At 40.6% G+C, this 14,277-nt stretch overlaps 1 protein-coding gene across 2 annotated transcripts in view; it reads left to right on the forward strand.

Moving 5' to 3' along the window:
- nav2a (neuron navigator 2a) overlaps window positions 1–14,277 on the forward strand; it is a 99,756-nt gene that overhangs the window by 53,453 nt on the left and 32,026 nt on the right. For both annotated transcript variants that reach the window (XM_063471029.1, XM_063471038.1), the window contains 4 exons: window positions 119–228; window positions 329–437; window positions 1,112–1,534; window positions 8,219–8,341. In XM_063471029.1, coding sequence (XP_063327099.1) covers window positions 119–228; window positions 329–437; window positions 1,112–1,534; window positions 8,219–8,341 — 765 coding nt within the window. The remainder of the gene's footprint in view (window positions 1–118; window positions 229–328; window positions 438–1,111; window positions 1,535–8,218; window positions 8,342–14,277) is intronic.

A 14,277-nucleotide genomic window follows, 5' to 3' on the forward strand; every position in this document is an offset into this window, starting at 1 on the left:
AGATTTAAATCTTAATCGGGTTTATCCCTCTTTCGTGACAATTTGCTCAATATTAGGTTCCCACTAAGTGCACAATAATTCAGAATCGATTTGATCTGTTGCACAATTTATTTTCCAGATCCCAAACAGACAGCGAGGGAACAGTGACTACTGAGACCGATTCAGGAGGCAGAGGTGGAGACATTTCCTTCACCAAGACCAGCCAGACATCCATCGAGGACCTTTCAGGTCGGCGATCAATGGAAAAATGTAATCTTTCTGGTTCAGCATAGAGAAATTATGTTCTTTAAATTTTTTTTGTTTTTTGTTTTTTTATTGTGCTACTCAGGTGAAGACCCAGAGACAAGGCGGCTGCGTACTGTCAAAAACATAGCTGACCTGCGGCAAAACTTAGAGGAGACCATGTCCAGCCTCCGAGGAACTCAGGTCTCACACAGGTACAGTGCGCTCTGGCTCATCCCACATAGTGTTTTTCTTGATATTGAGCAATTCATTTTTACTGAGCTTGTTAGGAAAACAGTGCTCGGAGGGAAGTTTATATGTGAACAAACACTTACTATCTGAACAGCAACTGAAGTTTCTTACAATGCTGTTATGGAATATACCTCCATTTTTTTGGTGGATTTGAATCAGTCACTTAACTGTCTCATGGTCAGTAGACTGTGTCTGTCTGTGTTTAACAGGTATTACCTCCTTTTTTTCTTATAGCAGTCTCATCCTTCTTTTTAGGGATCTTTTACTTTGATCGTTGGGCATGTCTTTGATGCTTCTGGCTTAGCTTTAATCACGTTCCCTCCTACAGAGTTGTGATCTGTGCTCTGGTGTTATGTGTCAGTGCTGACCCAACTGTCTACATAGTTTATACTCTGCTCTAAGGTCAATAAATCTGTTGTTCATAAATGAAATTGTGCAATTTGATGCTTTTTTTTTCTCCAGTACTTCTCTCTGTTCTATATTTCCAGATCCTAGGAAAATAATTCTTGACATTTGGTGTAGTGATTGGCCACTTGCTTACTGCTACAAAAGGCACATTTTGAATGAAATCAGAAAACATTAATGTGTGCTCTCAACTTGTCTTGCCTTTAATTATCGTTCATTGTATTCCGCTCAGCACCTTGGAAACCACCTTTGACAGCAGCATTACCACAGATATCAGCGGCGGTGGCGGCACAGGCAGTGGCAGCAGCAATAGCGGAGGTGGTCGAAGCATCCTCAGCCTTACATCTTCCCGCCCCTCACTATCCTCGTGGCGACTGGGCCAGTCTAGCCCTCGTCTTCAGGCGGGTGATGCCCCCTCTATGGGGAATGGTTACGGTGGCCGTGTGGTTGGTGGCCAGGGAGGACGCTACCTTTACCCCGGGAACCTGCGGCGACAGTTGGCTGGCAGGGGAGGAGCCCTGTGCAGCGTGGACCTGGGAGACAGAGCCGGGGAAGACGTCGACCTTGATGGAATCCCAATGGAAGTCACGGGATACATGAGCGATGGAGATGTGCTGAGCAAGAATGCTGTGCGCACTGATGATGTGACCAGTGGGTAAGTGAGTCTTTTTTAATCAGACACATGTGTTATCAATACAGAAACTTTTCGCCAATAAATCCATTAATATCCACATTGGTTAACAAGAGTATCTAGAAACTTTCACTGGTTCTAACATCTTCACCGGGAGGATTTTCAGCATTTCTCTGTTCTGTCATTGTCCATGCATCATCTTTTGTTTCTGTATTGTTGTTGGATTAAACAGGAAAAACATGAAAACCTGTTAGAAAGATTTTGCAGCATTTACTAATACTGCATTACAGTTCACAAAAAGTTGAGTTACAGTGAATCTGGGTAAGCGCAGTATTTATGTGACAATAACATATTTGCAATCTTTCCCAACCCCAAAAGATTACTGGTAAATATTCTAATAACTCTGATGTGCTCAAACATAAAAAACATATGAAAATGGATGCCATGCTTATATAATATGACTTTTATGGCTGAGATGTGACAGTTTGGTCTCTCAACAATGAGAGACTTGTCTTTAATGTAGGCTTACCACAGGAGGGCAGTAGTGTTTCTTGACTGTATGTGTGCAACCCAGCTGACAGATGGTATCTCATAGTTTAGTCTCTATAGCACAAGTATCATTTATTCTGTACAGTGAAAATCCCACAAGTTTGCAGTCTTTCAGTGTTTCGATGCTGGTTATTTTTCTCTTTGAAAGCCAGTGACCGTGTTGTAGCAGGCCCCTTGCATACCTTGGCTGACACACAATTTAAAGTACTGTTGTCATCATTATTATCAGATGAAGCCATAAAAGGCACCAAATCATCTTCAGATGGAATAGAAAGTTGGAAAACAAGAGATCAGGGTATTTGTTCAAATTCTGTGTAATGTTAATATGAATGAGATTTCATAAAAGCAGTGAAGGTGTTTTAAAAACAAAACAAAAAAAACATGCCTCTTAAAAGCTGTGTGGAAATTACTTCATCTAGCCTGCATATATCTGGGACTGAGTCACCAGCCCCGAGGCACCTTTAGAAAGCCAGAGAGCAAAGTACTGTTGAACTACTTGATATATCTGAATCTGTGACTAAGCAAACCAAGCCAGGCCACAGCCACACCTGGACAGACGAGTGACGTGTACATGTGAGCCGAGACATTATCTTATTCAAAACACTTTATATCGGTAAGAACTATGAATAAGACAAAAATTATATACCACGTTTACATTTATAATTAATAAATTATACTTTTTTTGGACAAACTGATTCATCAGTTTAGTCTTTAAACAAAGGAAATCAACATCATCCTCACGTTTTAGAAGCTGGTGCTTTTTTTATTTAGACTGGTAAATGATCATATATCCATCATTTCAAAAAACCTTTTTGTCATTTGCAAGCTAGATTGGATCAAACAGATTATGTAGACAGTAAATTGAGCTGGATTTGCTGTTTAAATGGTGCCTTTTTGTCTGTGTGAGAAACATGCTTGTGGTGTGTATTTGGTCTCAGCTGTCTGATCTCTATGGATGATGTGACGGATGACTGGCAAAATGAGCTTTTATTCAAATGAGAACATGCTGACTAGATTATATTCTTTGTGTTGGGGCGAAGGGGGTGGTGGGGATTGCAGTGTGTGTGTGTGTGTGTGTGTGTGTGTGTGTGTGTGTGTGTGTTTGTAAGAAAGGAACTGTGTAGGTACAGCCATGTGGGTGTGTGGGCAGTCTTCCTCTGGGTTAACCATTATTCTCGACATCCTCAGGCTATTTAACGATTAGCTCCATTCCAAGCATGTTAGCGTCCACAAAATAACAGGTTCTTCTGCACAAAAGTGGTATGTTTACCCAGAGAGGAGGAGCTGGCTCTTGGATTAGAGCAGTAAACTCTCACACCTCAAGTCTTTGTTACCTCTTAAATGTTAATTAAATCTGAAATCACACTTATTACAAAAGGTGCTTTTTTCCCTGTCTTATCTGTATGGCACGCAGACTCTTGGGGTTGATATTTCTCTGAGCTCCTGGCTTCCAACACAATGTCATTAAGGCTTATGGAATTTAATTTGTGGCCTTCGTGGTGGAAAAATTATTGTTTGTCCCTGTAAGAGTGAACAATCCACAAAGATCTCTCTGTAAAGTTGCCCCTAATTAATTCTATGAAGTGAGATGTTCATAGCTATGAACAACTCTGATACAATTTCTACTTCTGCAGCCAAGACAGTTAGAAACATTACTTGAACTAATTCTTTAACGCCTGTAACAATATTCAGTAGCATAAAATAGCTGTTAAATAGCAATATATAATAATTTATAACATGTTTTAATTTTCTCTTGCGTTTTTAATTAAAACATTTGTAGTGTTGGGGGAGTATGAACCAGTATAATATTCTGCAGCTGCTCTTTAGAGCTGTCCACGTCTCACATGCAGGCCAGTTAGTTTTTGGGACACCAATAACATTCCTGCTTTGAAAGGGATACCTTCACTGAACACGTGTCCCTGCTAATGAACACAAAACACATGAAGTGAACCAGAGCAGGTGAGCTAATGCTAATCCAGACATTTGCTAAGTAAGCACAGTGAAAGTCACCTTGAATTTATTATATCAATAAGTCCCCACAAACATACAAATATTTGGGGCAACCCCTAATTCTGCTAGAAGTCTCTGCTGGTTAAAAGGGAGTTCTTCCTTCCCACTGTTGCCAAAGGCTCTCTTGGTGGTCAAGAGCAATCAATGGTAAATAGCCATAACAGTAAAACAACTTATAGCGAAAATATAAAAAATAATTATTTAAAAGACATCAACCTCCACACTATATTTACTGGGGTCCAGTGACTGTATTTGTCTTTTATTTGTTTTCAAAGCCTCAGGTATTTTTTTTTCTTGCTGTTTTACATTTTATGGAAAAAATATTGCAATAATGTTGAGAGGTAAGTCAATAATGAAAACAAGTTGCAGCTCTAGAAATGTCTAAGGAATCTACATTCTTGATTGCTTAGAAACGTCTAGAGACATAACGGGTAATTTATTTAGCATACACTAAATCCTAGTAGACAGGCAGTGTGACTGACGGCACCACTTTTACTATTTACAGTGGGGGGGTTTTATCAGTCACCGATCACCCCCACCCCCTTCTTTTTTTTCCCTTTCGCTATCTCTGGTCATGGAAATGTGGGGATCTGTCTCCCCACCTCCTTGGCTCAGGGGTATGTGGCTGATATACCACTCCCCCCACTCCAATTCTTCCCTCCTCCTCCACCCTTTGCAGACAGACCCAACCTCCAGTCAGGAGAGAAAAACATGTGGAGCAGGGGAGCCAGACTGCATATCAACACTGAGTTTTCACAGAGCAGGACACACTAACAAACAGTCAGGCTGCACCTTAGTATATACATGGAGAGTTGCTGGGTGCTTTGCATTTATCTCTGATATCACCAAACAGGTTTTCACCTGGTGATACCACAGCAGATCTCACACACGCACAGGACCAGACTTAGTAACAGCAGACAGAAGAAGCCAGACAGTAAAAGACAGTTGACATTTCTTTGGAGATTTTCATCAGCAAAGATCAACACACACCTGGACTTGTTTATTTTTCTTCGGACTAACTGTTTAACCATGTTCAAGGCAGACAGGTACGTCTGAGTGGAGTAGGAGCTGTAACTCCTGTTTGTTTGTTTTTTCCGTAGTGTGACAATATGGGAGTTAACTCCTGTCTGTACCATAGTGCATGCATTGTTAGTGAGTCAAATATATCTGCAATGTCATTTACCCATGACTCTCTCTTTCTGTTAGTTGCTTGACTGTGTAAACTGTACCTGGCTGTTCAGTGTCAGCCCATAAAGTGTCTTGTTTGGACACGTTTCTCCTGCTGCAGAAGGTTACAGGTTAACAGGCATCTGAAACAAGAGGAGAGGCCCTCAGTTAGTTATTAGTGTCAAGGAGTAACTTGTCAATCAGGAGTTTTGCTTATGTATGTGAGTGATTGTGTGTCTCACCGTCAAGGTGACTTTGTGTTGTGATGACGGATGCTTCCCATAAAGGGTAGCAAATCCCCCCATCCAAGTTGGTCCTTTGTCAAAAGAGAATCCCAGTGCCTTCAGTGTCTGTCTTTTGTTGTTATGAAAATCTATTGCACTCAAATCATATCTGGGCTATGTTGTCTCTATGATTTTTTTTTTTATTCTTAAACATATCCCATTAATTTGTTTGATATTTAGTAGTCCATGGGTCATTTGGTTTAATGTTGACAGTTTTATTTATTTATTGCTCAAAAATGTTGATAGGCACCAGTTGATTTTAAATCAGTAGCATCAGCATTTTGGCCATTACCATGTTGTTGTTGTTGTTTTTTTTATCCAGGGTTAGTGCATCTGGACAAAGGGATGAAGCGCTAATTTATGAATTATGGGTAGCAAGTCTTGTTAGCAAGCAGCAGCAGGATTTGTGTGGGTGCAACTGCTAATTAACACTAATTTAAAGACTAGGAAAATACTACAATTCTACATCTTGGATAATCTTTTCCACACAGCAGACCGTTTTATTTGTCAGCTGTTATTAAAAACCAACAGAAATTAGAAGAGGTTAGACCTAGCAGCCAACAGCTCCCTTTTGGCACACCTGTCAGTTAAAGCAGTCGAACACCCAACTTTAAGCCTAAGTAGTGGATTGGATAGTAAGTACAGATGGACTGGAAATCAGAGTGAAAGAGAGAGGAAGACATGCAGCAAAGGGCCACAGGTGGGATTCAAACCTTGGCCGCTGTGTTCTAGCTATGCAGCATGTAGTTGCCTGCTCACGCACTGATCTACTTAAAAAAAAAAAAAATCCAGTTTATACCCAATAATATAATATCAGTATGTTCTCTGTGAATACTTTATGTATGTTTTTGTTTTTTAACCAGGCAGCCTTTTAATGCTGTTTAGCTGGACATGTTGACATTTGTGGCCTGCTTAGAGTGGCTCTTGAAGGAAATGCAGTTTTTGGACTTTCTGAGTTAGCTTTATTTCTCAGACCTGAAGGCTACTGCTGCATATCACTGCATTATAGCTCAAAAGGCACGGGATTTACCAATACCAGTGTTTCATGGTTACAAAATCTGATATATAGGCCAATATTTTTTTTTCTTTTATACACATGAAACATGAACAGTTTTCCTTAACATTTATGATGTGTGATTTGATTCATTACTAAGATAATATGACATTGCAGTAAAAAAAAACAAATTGTAGACAAATACTAAATGCTATTAAAGTAATAACTGATAAACACTTGGTCTATAAAGATGCATTGTCCATATCAGTGCAATTCTTCCTCTGGAAGTCTGTGGTTAAAAAATGCTAAAATTTAAGTCCCCCAACCAATGCCTGCAGATGCCGGCTGCCCTTCCCTGGGTCTGGTTCTTGTAGAGGTTTCTTCCTGTTAGAAGGGGCTTTTCCTTCCCACTGTTACCAAATTCTTGCTTGTAGGCGGGGTCGTCTGATTGTTGGTTTTCTCTGTATTAATGTACAATATGAAGTGCCTTGAGTGTTAAATACATTGAATTAGTGTATATTCAGTTTAGTTTTATCACTTGGCAATGCATAATACATTACTACCAGACAACTTTAAAAAAAGTATCCAGAGCTTGTATAATTCTCTCTTCTGGTTCAGAAAGTATAACATTTGATACTTTTCAGGTTGGTTACTTAGACACAGTTACATTTTCATGCTGCTGGGGTACAGCACACAGAATCTGCTTTCATGCTGATTCCATTTGAGTCACATACAAAGAAGCTCTGTCTGTACGAAACACTGTACTGTGTGTATACTGTATACACATTTAAGTACAAATGCGCGTTTGTCTGTGCGTGCAGGGTTTCCTCTCACCGAGATCCACATTGAGATAACGCATAACTGTTTTAGTGGTCGCACTTTTGCTAGGCTTCTTTCTCTACTCACATCACTGCATACACAGAATCATCAAAACTTCAACGTTAAACCAGCAAACATCTCATTAAATTACACCTGGGTCAAAGGAGTCAATATTTAGTTCCATTAGGAAGCTCCTCCACAGGTAAATATTTGGGGAATTAGTTAGTGTTGTTTTAGTTTGAATGGGAATGTTTATGTAAGAGCTCATGGCCTCAGCGTTAGCCACAGGCTGTAACTGCTGCTAACTGAGCCTCCGAGGCCAGCAAGCAATAAATTGAGTCCTTTCAAATATAATTTTCCGTTACGAAATGAAGTGAATGCCCTACTTAGCCTGCACATATAAATACAGTACAAGTATTTTTAGCTTCTTCTAATGCTTAGTTACTCAGTCAATCATAATATTCCAGTCTGGTGCACTGATGGTCTCAGTATTGGTGATGAAAAATTTGCAATGTGCTTCCTGTAGACATAAAGAGCAAACTGTCTTCTGAGCAGTTTTTTCTTTTAAAGGCCACTGTTGTTGAACACTAGCCACATGAGAGAAATGTCCCCTTAGTTAGTTTGCTGTCTCCAGTGTTGATGTGGGAGGTTTTTGCTCCATTTAAGCCTGACTGATGAGAGCTTCACCTCAGCCAGAGAACTACATGGATGTGGCTTCCTGCTCAGTAAGACATTTATAACAAAAGCAGCCCCAGCAAGAAGACAAGTGTCTGTTAACTCGTCCCACTATCTCAAACAAAGTGACCTCAAATCATCCTCTTTGAGGTCTGTAATTATATATGTCAGAGTTACTTATTTCTAATACATTTTGGTTGTCTCTTGCAGCTACATGACTGATGGAGGTTTGGGATTGTACACTCGGCGCCTTAACCGCCTTCCCGACAGCATGGCTGCCGTTCGAGAGACGCTCCATCGAAACGCGTCATCGGGACAGGGAGATGCTGACAGGTAGGTCTGAAATATCTTTAAATCTTGCCTGCTTCTTCTCTTAAACTGGAACAGTTTCATTTGAGGAGATTTTTTTTTGGTGCTGTGTTGCAGCTTAATATCTTCAAGTGATCAGTTCAACTGAGTTTCCAATCTATAGGCTCCATTTCTCAGGAGGCCTTTATACACCTACTATCGAATGCACTGAGCTTGATGTGTTTGTCCAAATGAAAGACACATAAATATAACTAGCCAGTCACTTGGCTCATGTCTCTGGTTGCAATGCTTTTTGCTTGTTTCCTGCTGTCACTGTAGAAAATGTAAATTTATCATCCTGCAAGTGAAGGTGGCATGTAGAGATATTGTGTTGTTCTGGGACAGGGAAATATTCAATGAGGTCATCCTGAGGTGTGGCACAAAAACAGTGCGTGTGAATGAAATTGCGAAACTTCTTGACCATGGGCTAAACAAGGTATTTTTACAGATGCAGGTAGAAAATGTCTGCTTTTACCCATATTAATGATAAATAAAAACACACAGAGTGATGCACATTTTCGGGTGGATTTGATTATACTCGTTCAACTACACAGGACATAATGCAGCGAGCTTTGCGGACACCACACCGCTAATGTACGTAAACTCATCCTAAACGCAAGTTTCTGTGTTATTGGGATATGTGGGCCACAACATGTAGTAAAATGAGAATATCGCTTGAATATTTTTATATCTGCGGGACTTTCTGAAGCGTCTCGTTTCAGTGCAAGTAATTTGGTGAGACGTTGCCGTCTTTGTCCTGTCATCGAGCCGGAGAAGGATTTTTGTTTTCTGGCAAGTTGACAGAAGGAAATGAATGAAGGCTGAGCTGAAACCATGTTACCAGATAGTGATGGGGGTGGTGGAAAGAAAGAGAAATAGGTTGGGGGGATGGAATGAGCTTGTTATGAAGATGAACTGCAGAATGGATGAAGGTGGTAATGAGAGTAAGGGATAAATCGTGTGTGACAAAGGGGACTATACTATAGCTTAAGATGCGGCATTGGTCTTCTCAACAGTATCCCTTTGTCAACTTGTGAGGAAAATGTCTATATTTGTGCTTCGGTGAAGTGTAGAAAACAAAAGCTTTTAAACCTTTTTAATTTCTTCACTCTTAAGTGGATGTGTTGTGTTGCTTTGAGGGTTTCAAGTAGTCTTTGTCCATAAATCCTCAGGTGTGGCTAATTTCCTGTCTGCCAGACTTTTGACCTTCGCCCCCTTGCTACCTTTTACTCTGTATACACACACACACACACACACACACACACACACACACACACACACACACACACACACACACACACACACACAAATACACTGTCCTTCACATTAAACTGCTCCAGCCCTCAGGTGGGCCTTAAAACAAACTGTCCTCCTTCTCACCTTTCATCTGTCCTCTCCCTATCATCCTCCTCCTTCTCTCTTTACTCCATCTCTCCTCTCACCTCTTATTTTTCCTCTTCTAAGTTGTTTTGATTAGAGTGCAGCAATGAGAAGAAACTTAAAAGCAATAAAAAAGATAAGTCAGGGGGTTTCCCTTTTGTTTCCATTTGATTTTGCGCTTTAATGTTTCCAGCCTAATTTTTAGGTTCAAAAGATTAGAGAAAAATTCAGATGGTGGGCTTTCAAGAGGAGATGAGGTGACTGCACTCCTCCCAACCACACCTCCTCGCCCCTGAAGCTTTGCCTGATAAATGTGCTTACCACTTTTACTTTGAGATTAATTAAGAGAGCTGAAGAAGCAGCTCATGAAATATATTAGCATAATAAACAGAAACTAGTGGAGCTGCAGGATAAAGAAGGGTGACTGGTTTTCTCTTGTATAAGATAAAGCCAGTTTAATTCACAAAAGGAGGGTTAACAGTGCAATTTGGGGCTGGTGAAGGAGAACCAGCACCTTACTGTCTCTGCGTGTGCTTTGTACAGTTTATTTGCGAGCGTCATAGTTGAACATGTGATCTTAGAGGTATGTTTATCTATATTTATTTACTGGGTATGGTTGCCACCAGGCTGTAGTTGCCTTTAATGCATTTTCTGGTTTACAATGCAGCCGAGCCTCCCAGAGGAAGTCGGGCTGGGGGTAGGTGTCTAGTGTTGTTGTGGCACCGGGGCAAAATGCTTGTGACCCCAGAACGAAGAGGTCACAAGCTTCAAAGGCCCGAGGTTCACAGTTAAGAGCGTTCCAAACGTCTTTAAGCTTTTGCGCTAAAACCCTCCAGATCAGGCCAGTGCCGGGCTAATAAGAAGTGAAGGATGCTGGAAAACACGGTATTGAACCGCATATTCTGACAACAGGGAAACCACACAAAGTAATTATGAGAGCGTCAGTTGTGGTCTGGCTGTTGGAAGTGCAAAAACTAGTTTGACCAACTGTCAGATGTATGCAAAGGAGAACATGGAAACAAAATGACTCATGGGAGAACGGGGCCTACTATCCTGAGTGTATAGACAAAGAAAATAGAGGCTAGAAGGTGTGTGTGTGTGTGTCAATGTGTGTGTCAATGTGTGTGTGTGCGCGCGCGCGCGCGTGCGTGTGTGTGTGTGTGTGTGTGTGTGTGTCTGAGCATGCTTATCCCTGTCATTTATCTCTGTGGCCGGAGAAAGAGGAAGCTATCCATAATGGCCTGTCTTCTGCTTTGGCTTCTCTTTGTTAAAGCAGACAAAGGGATGAGGTCTTTGTGGTGTGAAAATGCTGTAGCAGTGAGTGTTACAGAGACTAACCCTGTGATTCCTGCATACAGGCGTTGGGGATATCATTACTCTATCCCAAATGAGGACGTGACAAAAAGAAAAAAAAACAAAGGATCACCACACATAACTCAGTTTGAGACAGTTTTCACACGAATCAGTATAATGTGGAGTCAGAATCCTGTTAATGATTTAGGGTTCTGCGAATAGGCTCTATATTTGTCTTGATGGTGTCTACACAAATCGCCGTGGAAAACAGACACGATAATACATAAAGTCTCCATTTTTATTGATATATTATTTGTTTGATAGCTGAGAAAAATGAATTTATATTGAAATAGACCAAAGTATGTCAAAAACTAAAACATTGCTTGTAAGTACAAGCACAAGTGCTGTTTCTTGGCTGGGTCAGATCACTCAGATCATCATTGTCAAAGTGTCTTTCAATAAGCGCCTTTCCTAAAAGGTTTTAAATCAAGATCAGCGACTTGGTAGACTTCCAAAGACTTCAGAGAGTATGTGTATATGAGTTATAGATACAAGTACTTACAGGGAAAAGCAAACAGGGTTGTCTTGTGATGAAATATAATTTGGATTACAGACTATTCCAACGACAAAGACGCTGTAGTCCCGAGGTAACATAAAGAACAGGAACAAAGAAAGTACTTGTTTTTTTTTTAAATGTCTGTGTATGTTTTACAGGCTTTGTGTGATGCTTCTTAAGAGAAGGATTACACTCATGTTTCAGAAGCTGTTTCTCAGTCTGTTATCTTTCATTGTAGATTTGTTTCCTTAGTAAAGTATTTTGCATTACCCTAATAAACTAAAATAAACTTACCATCTTTGACTAAGCCTTTATGCCTTTCAAGATATTCAGATCATTGTTAGAAGTACATCTAAATACTCCGCATTTATTGCAGTAATGCTTCAATAGGGCTCAATAATGCAAAGAAACACAGGAAGGCCTTGGTTCAATTTTTAGCACAGACTATGATGGACTGGATTGGCAAATTCCCACATTCCTGGAACATCACTCTGCAGCGTGAATTGTGTAAGTCCACTGTGATAACTTGCCAGAGCTGTAAAATCCCTTCTCTTGTTAAGCTATTGTGCAGTCTCTCAACATCTGTAACCCAGCCCGGTTGTTAAATGTTGCTGTTCTAGTTTCTGTCAGTATAGACTACCTGCAGCTACCTGGTCATTGGTAGCTCCTCTGATTTGCTCTTAATTGTTTATCCAGGGGGCCGAAGCTCATGTCAGCTCTCACAGGGTGAGAAGCAGGACACACCCTGGACAGGTCACCAATCTATTACAGTGGTAGCACAGAAGAACTCAGCAGTTCATATTTGTCTTGAAAGTGTGGGAGGAAGCTGGAGTAACTGGAGAGAACACATGAGAGCTCTCTGGGCTTGAGCAGGTTCCCTGTTGGCCTGCTGAGCACAGTTGTGAGGCAACCACTGCTGCCTCTTCCAAAGTCTTGTTTAATTCAATATTTAAATTATTATGATGCGTTTTCAAATGACTTTATCTGCAACCCTATCATGCAAAAACAAATGTGCGTATCATGGACTTTGATACTTAGGAAATCTCTGATGATTTTATTTGTCAGAAAATTGGTGCCTATGTTTATTGAAAGCACATTTGCTGGTTTCCAGTTTGTCTCACTGCGCTTCAGTCCCACCTGCATGAGAGCTGAAGTTGTTTAGAACATGCCCCGAGCCCCAATATCTTATCTCTCCTGTCTAGACTTGAGTAGGTTCCCTGTTGGCCTGAGGTAGGGGAAGAAAGAGCTTCGACTTATACCTCATAAGCTCCTTTCCTCAGCTACCAACAGCTGGCATGCCATGTGTCTCACGCTTTACCTGTCTATCTCTGTCTGCCCTCTGTAACCCCACCTCCACCTGCTCTCACTGGCTTAGCTAAGTGAATGTGTGTGGAAGATTTCCAAGCTCTGACTAAAATAATTGCTAGATCAGTTTTTACCTTTCCTTTATGACCCATGTTCCCTGAAACCAGGAGTATATGTTAACAGACATACATGGGCACAACTGCATCTGGTCATACTCTATACTGTCCTTTCTTGGTCCTGCTTGTTGGCGTCATCAGCCTGTCACTGCTGAACACAGCTGCTGTTTATCAAGACTTAACTAACAGTAACCCATTAGTTTTTGTGTGTTTGTGTGTATGTTGGACCTCAGCTCCACTCTAGATTATCAGAAGGCCTTGGTTAATGATGGCAAACGGGTGCAGGTTGCAGCAGTGATAGATTATCAGGATTAGGGAGAAAATGCTGCATGATTTTTTTTTTATGCCATTATGTAAAATGTTGTGTTTGGAATTAAGTTAAAGTGCATTTTTTGTGAAAACAGTCTGCTTTGAGAGCTGAATTTGAGCTGCAAAGCTTATATAAAGAATTATACATGAATTCCACCAATTCCAACGTTATTAGAGCTTTTTCATCTTCATCCTTCTCATTCTTTGTTTCTGTTGATCGTGCAAGATTTTCATGCACCGCTTAACCCTGTAATGCCAGGTGTTACAGGGTTCCAGGTGTACAGGGTTAAGCTATCATGTTTGTTACCTCTGCATCATCAGTGTGATTTTTTTTTTTTTTAAACCTAATGGTTTTATTTGTTTAAGGTAAAGATACTGTGAGCAATAAATTGAACAAAAAACCCAGATGTAGCAGAAATGATTCAAATAAAAACTCATATATGCAAATTAATATTTAATTTCTCAACACACAAAACACTTCAGGTTTTTTTTTGGTTTTTGGTTTTCAATTTTCTCCTTCAGGCCTTACAGGGTTAACATCTTTGACCCATTGGTGGTGCTAAAGTGCCCCAAGTGCCGAACATGAACCTTGGAGAAAAGAATCAGGAATGTCCCCAGTGAGATTTTTTTTTACTGTATGGTTCTAGACTGTAATTAAACAAAAGAATGAAAAGGTATCTGTAACTGCACACATTCACCCCGTGAGTTAAAAAGCCTCTCCTTTGTCTGCTCTATCCTTCTACAAACGCTCACTCATAGCACACAATAAGCAGCCAAATATTTTTCTCTCCAAATGTCCAGACTCTCACAAAGCCTTCGACTCCCCCTCGATTGCTAAATGCTATAACTGCCTCCCAGCTACAGTCATGCTAAAAGCTGTGCCCTCCCAAGGGGGCAGGGGCTGCTCAAACCATGCAGGCCAGGCATTGCGAGGCTTCTGGGAGCCGTCTGAATCTGAAGCT

Source organism: Pelmatolapia mariae, linkage group LG1 (genome assembly GCF_036321145.2).
Source record: "Pelmatolapia mariae isolate MD_Pm_ZW linkage group LG1, Pm_UMD_F_2, whole genome shotgun sequence".
Taxonomy (NCBI): domain Eukaryota; kingdom Metazoa; phylum Chordata; class Actinopteri; order Cichliformes; family Cichlidae; genus Pelmatolapia; species Pelmatolapia mariae.